Here is a 14,942-nt window from a genome sequence, read left to right on the forward strand (position 1 = left end):
TGGCTGTCCAAAGCCAGGGGTTTATTTCAATGAGATCTTTCTCATAGAGAAGGCGGAGTTTGAAGAATCTGGTTTTAACACTGATGATAGAGAATATTTAGTCATCCATCATCTTCGAAAAGAAAAAACAACAACAAAAAACAGAAAACAGCTAAATTCTAGTCCCTTCAGGTTACAAGATCACCTGCATTTCATTTTCTACATGGGAGGTTCCTGCCCAGATGCAGAGCTCTCACTGCATTTCTGGACATGAACCTTGCATGAATGTCCAGCAGACCTGCCAGACACTGTGCAAACCTGTCACTCCATTATGGATAGTTAAGTAAACACAGACATATATTATAATAAAAAAGATCAGTGTCTTGGAGAGAACAAAGAGAGCTGTTCCAGAATAAACAAATATCTTACATTATTCTCCTAAGTGTTAATATTTTCCAATGCTTTGAAGTTTGACAGTGCTATTTCACAAATTCCTATGAGGCCACTTTCCTACTAGGCTAGAAATCTGACTGTGGAACTGAGGAGGAATAGAATAGAAAAATCCCCAAACAGAGAAGAAATGCTTTAGTCTGACTGCTGAGTATTTCTATTTCTTGCTGCCACCAATTTTGACTGTCTTGCAAAAGTGGAGGGGATATGACTCCTTCCAAAGCACATGGAAATAATTCATTCCCAAACCTGTTGTGAAAAATCACCTGCTCTCCTTGACTTTCCAAAAATCCTTCAATACCTTCAGTGAGTTCAGCAGCAGTTTGTATGAACTGTTAGCTCATTTCTCAAGTCATGACTTGCTGCCACCTCTACATTTCTTAACAACTTTTCTTCTCCCCACTATATGGCAGTTTTGTCACTTTTTATAACGTCTCGGCCACCTAGCTGCACTGGCAAAAGGCAAAATAATTCCTGTAAGGGCAAGTAAACTCTCTTCCATGTGACATAGAAATGCTTACACTTCGTTAACCTTTATTACAAACTAGTCACTGGAAAAATACTTTGCTAGAATCCACACTATGGTTTCACTCTACAAACCATGTCAGAATGCTAAATTGCAGTAAAATACTGCTCACCTTTTTATGAACCCAAGATTAATGATACGGTACAGAAGAGAATATCAGTGCTGCTAGGAGCATAACAAATCACAATCAATTCTAAAATAGCTCATCAAGAACAGGCAGCAAAACAGCACAGATGGTTCCCAGAACTAAAACCCCACTTCTCAACGTACCCATTACTGAGACATCGTATTCAACCAGCAGAGTCGCCTCTTGTCCGCATTGTTTGAGAATACTCATAGCTTCAGCGTGTGTTGTTCCAAGCAGTCGGATCCCATCAACACTCAGCAGCCTGTCCCCGGGTTTGATTGTGCCCTCTCTGAAGGGAGATTAAACGAATGATCTTTATTAATATAAGATAAATTGATTTGGAGATAATACTGTTTATGCAAAACGATTCTCTCACACCCTCTCTGACATCCATCCCTCTTGACTTAACACTTAACATTTACTTTGACAGTGAGAACGTTCAGAGGGCACAGTGGAAAGAAAATTGCTTTAATTGGAAAGTCAGCGATTGGAAAACAGCTTAACACATAGCTAAATAATCAAGTCATGTTAAATCACAACCAAGTATAGCTTCTGTGTCAACATATGCTTTGTTTCTGCCTCGTCCACACAACTCTGCTTTCACACATACATAAACGCCTTCCCCCACAGATATTTTCTGAAAAATATGTACGAGGTACTACGAACATACAGGTGAAGAAACAGATTGCAAAATACAAATGTCCATTTACTGATTTTCTTCAAAAATATCTCCTACTTGGATAGTTCAATTTTTCTTTTCTTCCTACCTAAAAACAATTTGCTTATAAATGTACACTGTCTCCTAGGCTTATCTCATAACATAATCAGAATTATAACAGAAAATGAAGGACTAACATTGCCAACTTAAGAATCAGGGATAAAAACAAGAAGGCAAGGGCGATGAGGATGGTGAAAAAAGGGAGGGACAAAAATCAAAAGCTCTCTCAAAATGTTTGCTTCTCAACTGATGCTTCAAAGGGCAAAAATGTCAACATAAGCTACAGAATATCAATCTCCTTTAAAAAAAATGCCCTTTAAGTTTCTTTAATGATTTAAGGGCACAAATGCCGTTTTTGAAAATATGAATTAAACTTATACACAAAGTAAATATTTTTTCTTTAAACAGATACAAGATGGCATTACAAGAGGAAGATGTTCATTGGGCCAAACCACAAATCTGCACTCAGAAGTTTTCCAGGTGAATTCATGTGTGAACTCACATGCAGGTATGAAGAAATGTTTTAAAACAATAACAAAACAACACCCAATCACATACAAGTATTTGTCTGGAGTGTGAGAGAAAAAGATTGTAGTGTTAGTGTATAAAAAGCATAATTAAGAACTTCAGTACCTGTCTGAAGGCTGCAAAGATTGTGCTCTGACCTAATACAGAGATTTGTTCTAACTACTTTAGGTTAATTTTTGCAAGTGTTCAACAGGTAGTCTTGAAACACGCAAGATATCCTGTTAATTAAAGTTCACACCAAACTGTGATGTGCTAAGCCTCTGTAGTTTCCTATTACTGTTATTATTATTACAATTAAATGCATAAATCATGAATTTCAAAGGACCAGGTTTGAATACATCTACTTCACTCCAAGTCTTAACTTCTATTCCAAATAATTCACTTTTCTCCATTTCTCTTTCACTTGCATTACAGAGAAAGATGAATTGTACCTGTCAGCAGGCCCTCCAGGTCTAACACATGTTATTACAACAGGACGAGATTTATTTCTGTCATCGTGTGCTCCACCTAGAAAGAGAAAAGTGAGAGAAAGTTCACCTTCATTTTATGCTTTTTATGAAAGCTCATTTCCAAGAGCTAAGTCTAAAGCTTGCAGCGTGCACACTTACATATGGGCTAAAAATAGGAAAAAATGATGAAGCCATTCATATGAACCTCCAGTGGTGTTTATTTGAAACAAAATTGACCTAATGTATGGCATAGATGATCCTTTATACAATGTTTCTACAGAGTGATTCTTATTAAAGGTATATTCCTTTCTTAGCAACTGCTCTCCAAATCTGATCTCATTGTGAAAACTTACTGTTCTGTAATGTTTGCTGCACTGAGAAAATAAAACACCTGTACTGTGTGTATACTCCAAAAAATGAGTAGCCACTAAGGAATTTATATATTAAAGAAGTAATAAAAAAAACCCCACCACAACACAGTTTTTTTTTTTTTTCCTGAAGAAGCTAATACGCTTCCCATAATGTATCACTGGGGTATATTACTTAACAGCTGCATGTTTTCTTCTGTTCTCTAAGTCAGAGAAAATACTTTTGTTATATACCTCAGACTGCCAGCAGGTTTAATCAGATTCCGTACCTAATTTATAGAAAGAGTATATGTGATTTTTTTTTTTTTCAGAACTACTATTTTATGTAATAAAACAGCTTCTTGCTGGTTTCAGTGGCAGCAGAGTCTGGTCTTAACGTGAAATGAAGTTTGTCATGTTCTTGGCATAGCGGATTAATTACTGTTGTTCCATAAACAAATATTAGAGCAGTTCATAAAAGCAGTACACTAATGTATGGAAGATATAATACATGAGTCACATAGATTTTTTACAAACTGTAAGCCATAAATCTTGAAATGATTTCTTAGTGCTCTAAAAACTTAGCCTCTTTTGCTGATTTCAAAAATACAGACCATTCATATTTAATAACTCACCTCTTATTACAAACCCAAAAGTGTTCCCCTCTTTATGTAAAGTAACTTCCACAGTTCTAAAGATGACACCCGATCCTTGTATAGCTAAAAAAAGAAAAGAGAAAAAACTCCACCATTATTTTCTATTCCTGATTATATGTATAGATTTGCACCTTTTCCAAACTAGTTACTGTATTTGTGGTCATATGATTGGAAAGACTCTAAGAACAATCAGACTGAAGACCTGTAATTAACTACAGCTCATGCTCTTTTTGAGAGAATTTTGCACCAGACACTTTGCAGGTTGCCAATGGTTTACAGAAAGAGTCATAGACATGTACAACAGCTGAGGAAATTTAGCCTTGCTGTTTAAATTTTGGCATCATTTTGTTTCTTATAGTTGCAGAAGAGTGCTAGAAAAGATGGAATGCACAATGAAACACAAAGATGACAAATGAAATTCTCAGAGCTACCTGTGTAGCTGGTTGTTCAGCCATGACAACATTTGTATTGCTTAAAGTCGAGACAGTCAAGATTTCTGGGGGATTTCAGTGATATCAGATTGCTAGGTTAAGATGAAAAAAATATTTTGTATTATAAAGATCTGTTATATCTTCCTTTTTAAAAATGTAACATGCTTCCTCACCATTTGTGAGTGAGTTTAAAATCTTTTTGACTTCTAGTCAAGTCAGTATTTTCTCTGTAAACACTACAGGAGTGGCGCGCAGCTGGGTTGGGAGGTGAGAAGCCTAATGCACAAGCCAACACATTTGGGTGTGATAATCCATTTTACATTATTTGAAACCACTGCTGTTAAGAGACCAACGGCCAGCTCACTGTTAGCTTTTACAGGAAAAACATTGGCAGAGTGCAGGAACTTCTTTTTCCAAAGGGAAAAGGACACTGGGCAAAATCACATATGCATTAACTTCTAGGTTTCCAGTAAGATACTGCAAGTAGCACATAACACAAAGATAAAACCAAACCAAACCAAACCAACCAACCAACCAAACACAAAAACCACCACCACCAAAAACCTCAACAAAACTATAAAATGAATGCTTTGTGAGATGCAGGACTAATGAAATCTTATGTCCTTTAATACTCCAGCCTGTAATAATCCCAGTTTCCCCGGTCCCTGTTAGGATGCCCTGAGGGGACAGACTATGCTGCTGGTAAGGTGCACACTGCCAGCCCATGGGTGGCCTCAAACAGAAGTGGTGCCCCCTCAGCTCTTCCTACATCTCCCTCTGGGTTCTCCCTGGTCTGGGACTCTCTCTTCTGCCCAAGTGTCTATCCCTATGAAATGCGCAGGAATATACTTTTTTTTTTTCTCCCCTGGACTCTTTCAATACCTTGTTAAACTCAGCTGACCATGACCTGCAGTTTTTAAAGTTACTGTAGGGAACGAGAAAAACAACCCAGCGAAAGCAAATAAATCTCATCTCTTAGCAAAGCAGGCTAAATCTGACACTTCAAAGCATTGCCTTGTAGTGCAGTATTTCTGATGAGGCTCAAAGATCAGGATGGTGTTCTTGTCCATGCTGCTCCTTTTCAGCTAGAAACCCTTTATTGACAGAAAAGGACCAAATTGCAGGGAGATGATGACAACTCTTGCCTGCATTCCTATCAACCTAAGGTGGCCCAGCACACAAAACAAGCTGAACCTGCACTTGCTAATCTGCTCCGTGTAGCTTGTGGCGTCCGCTGGGGACAAAGATCGTAGTTCAGCAGTGAAGAAGGGCATGCAGCATCCTTCCACTTGAACAACAACCATTCAGGCGGCTGTACTTCCACCCCAACCTCAGCCTGGGAGGTGAAAAAAGCCCTTAGCCATTAGCAACGAGAGGCAGATGCAAGGCAGACATGGTTAATGTTCCAGTTTGAAATGGTGAGGTGGCTTGTGCTGAAAATAGAAGCTGCATCCTCCTGCTGTGAACACTGCCAGACAGGGAAGGAAACACTAGGGAGAGCGAGATTACTAGTGCTCAGCCAGGTTTAATCCATCATTATTAACGTACTGACATTTCCCCACTCGGAAACCAAAACAGCCCTCTCTCTGAGGGGGCAACTGTGAGAACAGCAGTAGAAATTATTTATGTATGGGGTAGGGAAGGAGGTGCCAGGACTTCACCATGTGACCTACTGCAAAACTTCACATTAAAATGTCACTTTGTCTAACTAGTTCATGAGAAGTTAATGGGAACAACTAAACTGCACATTATCTACACAATATTAGCCAGGCTTGTATGAAGGAGTCAGAAATTTCAAGGACTCAGAAAAAAGGTTAATGATTGCTACTGTAATTTACCATATAAAAAATCCTGTTTCTGTGGACAAGAGTGGCATATACACCAACAGCAGTGATACTGAAGGAAGCCCACTTGACTAAGTGCAAAACAAATAATGCTCATAAACCAACGACACCTCTAGTAAAATAATTCTGAACTCAGCTGAATTCATTACCTCAAATACTGTATTTTTGAACGTGAAGCTCTCTTACCATAAACAAACACTAATCAACAGAGAATATCCAAAACGTATTAAGGCGATTGTCAGGAGGTCATAAAAGCAACCAAATATGTAATTAGACTAACTCTTCAGCTGCAAGAATCCAGTGGGGAGTTCATTCTCTTCTGAGCACCATCAAAAAGACTGATGGATTTTTTGGCCTCTATTGCAGTGAAAGTCTTTATTTAAGGAGACAAGAGCTTCCTAGCTAGCTCTGCATTTTTTTTCTGGCCAAACACCAGAAAACCACATCTTCTCCCCTCCAGCGAGCATCATGAAAGAACATGCACTCTTTTAAAGGCTGCTGTTTCAGCCCCCTTGGTGCCACATGTCACTTACTCCTTCATTTCAGGCCCCAGGTTTCCAACTCACCATTATTCTAGCTTTTACTTCGTACCTGATAGCCTCAGTTCCCACCGATTTTCTCCCACAGAGTCACAGACATAAATATAAAAAGAAAGGGCAAAGAAAAGAGGCAAGGAAGACATTCAGTAGCACTCTTTGACTTCGATGCCAACATATGCTTGTATTTTGAAGACAATCCTGCTCAGCAAGAAGTCTTCATTTCACTAACAGAATTCTTCAAGTTCTACCTATCCCTAATAGCCTATTCCACTGGGTCTTCTGCTCTAGAAATGAGATTTTGCCTAAAACTGATGTCAGAAAAGGCTGGAAAAATCTCAAAGTATGTTGCTCATCTGGGAAAGCATAAGGTGCTGCAAACAGAGAGAAGGAAGAAAAAGAGGTAGAACACACAGATATTCATTGGTCTCATCTCAGAAGATCTTACTATAACATGAAGGATTGTCTTGCACTGGAATCTATCTAATCTAATTCCCAGTATTCAAAACTGGAAAAAAAAATAGTGGAAGTTGACAAGACTCAGCTCTGCCATTGGCTGTATTAATGCTCCTAAAATACCCAGGCACCTCTGAGAGCACCTCCTTGCACTGACAATTCTTTTGTACTGTTTCCACACTCTGTGATAAGCCAAAGGACAAAATTATACGGAAAGCAATAGCAAAAATGAAGATCACTATCATGTCCACCTCAGTGCTGACAACACACGTCTCTTATTTTGCACAGCTTTCAGTTTGCTCTGCTTTTACTTACAGACTGGAGGGAGCTCGTACTCCACTTCTAAAACAACCCTCTCGCCAACATTCTTGAGCAGACTGATGATTTCATCATGGCGAAATTTGGTCAGGTTGATTCCATTCACAGATTTGATATAGTCACCAACATCCAGCTGGTCACTCCTAAGAAAAAGCACATATTCCTTTTATTAAAAACAGATCTGCTAGACCAAACTAATTGAATACTTTAAATTACTGTTTAGTGTTGGCACGAAAGCTTTTCCATTCATCTAGATTAAAACAAGTTGACCTTTCAAACAAAAAGTGGCATTTAAGAACTTCATCTAGTCTAGTTTGTTAAATATTAAAGAACGTTGTTGCATTATTAATTTCTGATGTACAAAAGCAACTGTACAATATAGTAGTTGGATGATTTGGCTGGTTTGGGCACAGGATTTGGGATAACATCTTCATCTCCCCCATCTTTCTGTCTCCCTCTTCGGGATACTGCCAGAACTATTTCTTTAGATAACAGTTGCCTTCACAACTAACATCATAGCTAAAGGAGATAGGCCACAGCTCAAAAGCATATGTTCTGCTCAGTTACTTGGAATGATTTAGCTTAATCTTGGCCTGTTTTGCTCATGAATAACAGTTTCATTTTCCTCTCTAGTAGTAAGCAAGGTAGCTGTGACTTTAGCCTTTTTTATAATCTTAAAAAACAGTTGTTGAGAAGGTTTTTCTATTAAATTATGGTAACATTATGGTTTTCAGTTTTACTTTCTCCCCTCAATATTTCATGCTTTTTCTCTCAGATTTTTGTTCAAGGACCAAATAAATAAATAAATTACAAAAAATATACAATCAAATTTCTATTGTTTAGTCTCATGACAACTTTCAAATATCTCATTGGTATTTCTAGTTTTTATCAAAGAAGCCTTGAGGGAAGAGGGGGACCAGCTGTTGCTGTTTCAAAGCTTCTCCAGCCTGATGGGCTGCCATTACAGATGCATCTAGTCACATATTTGTTAGTGACCTTTCTGATGCGGTACGTATTTTTGAAGCAATCACATCTTATAACGTATTTTGTGGCCTGAAATGTGGTTACCTAGCAGCGATCCCTCCTTGACGAAGGTTAGATACTCTTGGTTTCCCATCCTTGTCGATTCCACCCGATACTGTAAGCCCTAGGGTAGTGCCTTCTTTTTTCATTAATTCAACTATTGTTGAGCCCTTGAATTCCTCTGTTGAAAGAAAATTATTGGCATTATTAAAATTAAACGGTAACACAGATGTTGCTTTTCTAAAATGTCATCTACTTCCCAAGAAAATCATTGTGTGTGTTAATAAGAAATAACGTCTACATCTGGGGATTCTTTATGTTGCAATTCAGAAGTTCTGTCCACAAGGCTCTGCATATAGACAAATCCAAGATATATATTCTGTAAAAGGTTATTAAAAACTACACCAATGTGCTAGTACACTATGCAGAGCCAATAAATGCAAAGTCTGGCAACACTTGAACCAAAGGTAGTTGTTTCACATAAAAAGACCACACACCACAATTCTTCTCCTTTTCTGTTTCTCTCTCTGAACAATATGCTTTGTAAATTACTTCAGCTGATAACTAAATAGAAGGGTAAAAGACACAATGATATAATGGTACTAAAAAATTTCAGACTTAATTTGAGACCACTAGCAGATGTCAGAGTTAATCCAAACAATTGGATATAACAAGAATCCGGACGCAGAGTAAATGTATCAAACCTAACAGTTGTATTCCTTATTCTTACACAAATAGACGTCCACAGTAACACTCTGAAATCTCTTCAGAACAGATAATAAAGTGAAGGTCTTTCATAGTCACAGTTGTATATAATGTTTCCCTCACATGATGTCTGGGACACCCTCTCATGCTGTTTGCTCATTTAGCATTCTCGAAAAATGCAAAGCTAATCTCACAAACCTTAACACGAGCAGGTCACCTGCAGTGGAAAGCCTTGACCCCTCAGAAACAGTTGGCCTTATTGCACATGCTGGACATGCACCATATATGCACCTTTGCAGCTATGCTGGAACTGTTTCAAAATGCACAAGACATCCCTCATGTCTAGCGTTTCCAGAGAAGACCTATGAAAACTACCAGCTTCCCTGATATTCTGCAAAAATACACAAAATCCTAAAGATTCATCCTGAAAATGATGACATCCCAGAAGGATCATCCATCTCTCTGGTCCTTCACAGCATCAATATGCAGCTTCTAGGTGAATTGGTCAAATCAAACAACACCATGCACACACTACAAACCACAGTATGTCAGCACTGCACTGAGCTAGCAATCATGCCATGGCAGCACAAGATTTAAAGATAGAAAGCTACCCAGAAAACAAACAAGTTCCTTTTATACATTCATATGTTCACCAGTAAACATCAAAAATCTAGAATAAGTACTATACCAACGGCAGCAAGGCTCTATCAATACCTTTCCTATATGACCTAATATATCTTGAGTTCAAGATGAAGAACAGCTAACTCTGAACAAGAACTGCCAAACTTGAGCAATGCAGAGGTAATGGTGGAGCACAGAGGAAAGCATTCAGAAGTGCCTACAGCCCTGGTGGAGCATCCCTCCAACCTTGGTGCTACTTCTAACAGGGTTAACTGCTGCATCTTTTGGAGGCATAGCATCATCCTATTGAACGTTCCCACTCCGTTCTAGATGGCTGACAGGCTCTTCTTTCCTTTCTGGCTGCTGAGGACCTCAGTTATTCACATTTCTACCATTGTACAGCAAGACTTTAGTGCTTGAACAAGGATTTTCCTAGGCTTATAAAGCTTCTACTAAGACAAAATTCTGCAATGTATTAGGTCAGCAGCATGGATTGTTCTAAACTTTGAAATGAGTATTTCAAAAGTGGAAGGTGTATTACAATAAAATAGATTATAAGAGACTGAGAGACTGTTCCAAGACGTGTCCCTATGCAATCAGATGCAGACAGATGCATAGCTACCTGGTGCATGCAGTTTGGCTGGCACAAAAAAAGTTTCAAGTGTCATTGGAAGCTATAGAGCTCCACAAAAACATTCGCTCCCATCTGGGCATTTTGACAGTTCAGAAAGAACAGATGTGTTCACCTGCACCTGAGCATATAGACAAGTTGCATAGCAGTAGGAGACACTATGGAACAAAACACTATTTTCAGTTTTATAAAAAACTGCAAATACTCACAGTGATTACAGGAGTCAGGCGTTGTATTTACTGCAACCAAAAATACTGCACAGTTTCACCCATTCTGCACATTACAGCCTCAGGTGCTTGGCTGGAATGTCCCACTTGTTTACTCAGGGTTTACTCCACCATGAGATCTGGATTCAGAAGGAGAATTTCCCTCCCTCCCCCACCTACCCAACTGAATTCCTCTTTTGAAGTACTCAGTAGTATAATCTGCTTCTTAGGACCATCTAAGAAATTTATTTAACAAATAGCTTGCTAGAACACGTATAGAGGACTTCAGCAATGCACTCAGCATGCCTTACCTTTTGCCGTAGCATAATACTGCTGTGTTTTGATCTTTTAAATAGGTTCTGAGTTTGCAATCCAGTGCTGGGAAATACTCTGCTGCCTGAAGTGACATGCAGAACAGATGATCCACGGAGTGTTTTAAACTAGCTAATAATTATACAGTTCCCCGCAACTGCTGGCATGGAAATTAATGACCAGGCTACCTCCTTCTCGCCATCTATTCTGACAGGTTTCTGTGTACCTCTGCCAACAGAACAGTGACCTCCACACATTCTTTCTAGAAAAAGATGTACCAGCACTGCAAAGGGGTGGCGGTGAGAAATGCCTATTGCTAACTAACGGATGAGGTCATCTAAGAGTACACAGCAGTAGCATTAGGTTTGCCCCTCTGAAGGGCTTTGTAGGTTTTTTGTTGTTGTTGTTTTGTTTGTTTTTGTACATAACCATAACAGGAACAAATCAATCTACCTAATTTGATTTTATTTATAAGGGGCTGTTAACCCTAGAAGGGCTGTTAAACAGGCCCACTTGATAACCCAGTCTCTCCATTTTTCATCATTGCTTTCTTAAATCACGATTGCTATTCTTCTAATGCTATATGTTACATGTTTACTCACCTGCATTGCTTCTACATTATTATATAGACTAATCCCACAGGAGTATAATCAAAATGCCCAATATCAGAACAACCTGGCCACTTCATCTCTACAAACACCACTCTAACAAGCAACTGCATCCATATGCACTATTCCTTAAATAACACGAGGTCAGTCTCTATTCCCTAGTTAACAAAAAGCTATGTTATTCTTTGTGGGTTAAAAACCATACTTCATGTATCAGCTCACTTGTAGCTCATTACTTAGGCCAACCAGCAAACTCCTAGTTCATTAAAAGGCTCTGGGGCCTGCTCTTCCCACATGCACCCCCACAGTGCCAACTACATTAGCATAGCCAGCGTCAGAAGGAAAGTCAAAGAAGTTATTTCCAGATCTCTTCTAATTTATGAGGAAAACAGGAATTCAATTTACAAGTCTTTTGCTTAATTGCAAACTGAATATAAAACATAAGCGTAGGAAACAATGTCTTCTTATTCCACAACAGTTTATGAAGCATCAGATATTAGAACGCCACTCCTGCAATACAGCTCCATGATATGTACCAAGTGAATTGTTCTAAAATGAAACCACTCAGAGAAAATACGTTCCCAAGTCTATAAAAAGCCCAAATCAATACCATTTTACACTTCAGTTTGAGAAATGCACTCGAGAACTTCTTCCCCTCCCAAGCACTAACCACTCCAGCAGCACTCAGCAAAACACAGCTCACTCTGGGCTCTGGGACGAGCCCCCAGGGCTGCTGCAGGGCAACCTTGGGCAAATGTCGGTCTGTGCTGCACCAGCTGCCCCACGGCTCTGCTGGCATCCACCTACCTCAGGCACAGGGCTTGGGAAGATGACCAAGCACTGGAGATGGGCTCATTGTGGGGCATGCAAATGCGCATGGTTGCGCGTGCATGCAGATGCGACATGGTAATGGAAGTTTCCGCTCCAAAGAGCTTAGTTTAGTCTCCAATCCTGTACGGTGGAGCATACAAAGCAGCTGAATGCGGAAGAAAACATAACGCTGTTGGTTGTTTTCATAATTTTGGTCTGAATGCTTCTCTTAGATCCACTGCTGCAATACTGTAACTGTGTGCCTGACCTCCAGCCCGGTCAGCTGGTGTAACAAGGCTGTGATCTGAAGCCTAGGAGACTACAGGGCTACTCGAAATAGGACAAAAAAAAACTTCAAAAATAATCTAGTGCTTGGATGTGAAATTATTGGAGACTGGATGTGAAACTACTGGAGAGTGTCCAGAGGAGGGCTACAAAGATGGTGAAGGGCCCAGAGGGGAAGACGTATGAGGAACGGCTGAGGTCACTGGGCCTGTTCAGCCTGGAAAAGAGGAGGCTGAGGGGAGACCTCATCACGGCCTACAGCTTCCTCAGGAGGGGGAGCGGAGGGGCAGGCGCCGATCTATTCTCTTTAGTGACCAGTGATAGTACCCGAGGGAATGGTGTCAAGCTGCGACAAGGGAGGTTCAGGCTGGACATCAGGAAGAGGTTCTTCACTGAGAGGGTCGTCGCACACTGGAACAGGCTCCCCAGGGACGTAGTCATGGCACCAAGCCCGTCAGAGTTTAAGAAGCGTTTGGACTGTGCACTTATTCATATGGCCTGAATTTTTGGTAGACCTGTGTGGTGCCAGGAGTTGGACTCGATGATCCTTATGGGTCCCTTCCAACTCAGGATATCCTGTGAGTCTATGCTCAAATACAAGACTAGGTAAATACCCCAGTAAGAAGATGAAGAAATGGAACAACTTGAAGGTAAGTAGACTACAAGAAACATGTCAAATTGACTTTTCCTCAAGAATACTATCATGATGAAGCTCCTAGAATTTTAAATACGATCAGACATTTTATAATTTCCTGCATTTTGATGTATGTAAATAACATGTTTTAATGAATAAAAAGCATGGAAAATAAGTTGACTAATGAGATTTCTGAATGTGGCATACATTCACTTCTTCAAAAAAGAAAATTAAATACTAGAATACAGAAAAGAATTTTTCCCAGAATAACATTTGAAAGCTGAGAGAACACTTAATCAAAAGTTTTATTATCTATTTTCTATATTCCTACAAGTTTATATCTTAATTTGCATATTGAAGTAAAATTGAAAAACATTTGCTTTCATCCCAGATACTGACTGTCTTTTTTCATTCCCTTCTGTGAAAATTTCACTTTTAAATCCAAGAAAGTGTCTAAAATTTACACAGTCAGGTTAAGTTCCTGTATCCTCTACGTAGCAAATGAATTTGTTCAGTGCAGCCAGGACAGGGCATAAATGGAACTTAACCTAAAAATAAAAGAAAACTTGCAGTTATTGACCATTTCCTACCAAAAGACATACATAATCAATAAGTAAGTAATTGGTAAGTCTGTTGAAAATACAGTCAATGCTCTCCTTGTATGGATTTTCCCTGTATGTCAGCAGAAATTCTGCAGAGGAAACATTTTGCTTTACATTCCAGTAGGCATCTCACAGTTTAGTAAGAAATCACATAAAGATAAAGTCAATTCTTAAGGTACAGACAGCAGTTTGTTATACTGGGGACATCACATCTACCCAATGTTTTAAGTCCTTTGGGTAGGTGCATTGCTCTGAATATGATGAGGGGGATGTCAATAGATGATGAATGCTCCACTCCTTGTTTCCCTTTTCCTGACTGGCTGTGAAGAAACCCTAAAACACCTAAATTTTCACTAATAAATAAATAAATAAATAATGATAATAATAAAAAGCAAGCAAACAAAACCACATTGATGACAAGAATCTGAAAACACAGCTGACCTTTACCTCCTCAAGCCTGTGGACAGACAATCCCCAAATGCTATACAGTTTCCAGTAAAAGCAAGGGAGATGGATAAGGCCCACATATTTGCAAAATACTGCCTAAGACAGACTCAGTCTACATTGACAGTCTTCTTGGAGGAGTTCACAATAACCATTTAATATCCAATATCCAGTACATTAGACAATCTTTTTTTTTTTTTTTGAATTGTAGGAGAGTCAGTCTACAATACAACCTCGCCATTTGGAAATGTTATCTAAAAGCCAAATACCTTCCACCAGCATTTATAAAGTGGAGAAAATTTGACTGTTGCCTGACCTAAGCATGATACAGGAAAGCAAATAATGATATTTTATGATCAACTGCAGGCCGCAATATAGAGGATGTGATGATATAACTCACTGAAAGTGCTAGGCCTACAGGACATGGCAACATAGCTTATATCTGGTTTGCTTCCCCGATTAATTAGTTCTTGCACTATTTGGTTCTGGGTATGTTTTTCATATTCTTAGGCACAGAAACAGATACCATGGCAGCCAACTCTCTCTAAATCAAAATGGAGGTATACAACAGGGATGTTCTTCAATTTAGCACCTAACATAAGCACTAAATTTTGAACTCCGTTTATACACCAACAGATTAGAAATTAATATAAATATCCTAAACCTGAAATCAAATAACCACCAAGCCTCTTCATT

At 39.1% G+C, this 14,942-nt stretch overlaps 1 protein-coding gene across 1 annotated transcript in view; it reads right to left on the reverse strand.

Annotated features, from left to right (window-relative positions):
- Window positions 1-14,942, reverse strand: part of GRIP1 (glutamate receptor interacting protein 1) — a 227,729-nt gene that overhangs the window by 71,087 nt on the left and 141,700 nt on the right. The window contains 5 exon segments of the mRNA XM_040552728.1: window positions 1,226-1,371; window positions 2,760-2,835; window positions 3,760-3,843; window positions 7,363-7,508; window positions 8,434-8,569. Coding sequence (XP_040408662.1) covers window positions 1,226-1,371; window positions 2,760-2,835; window positions 3,760-3,843; window positions 7,363-7,508; window positions 8,434-8,569 — 588 coding nt within the window.

The sequence above is a fragment of the Cygnus olor genome, chromosome 1, assembly GCF_009769625.2.
Source record: "Cygnus olor isolate bCygOlo1 chromosome 1, bCygOlo1.pri.v2, whole genome shotgun sequence".
Taxonomy (NCBI): domain Eukaryota; kingdom Metazoa; phylum Chordata; class Aves; order Anseriformes; family Anatidae; genus Cygnus; species Cygnus olor.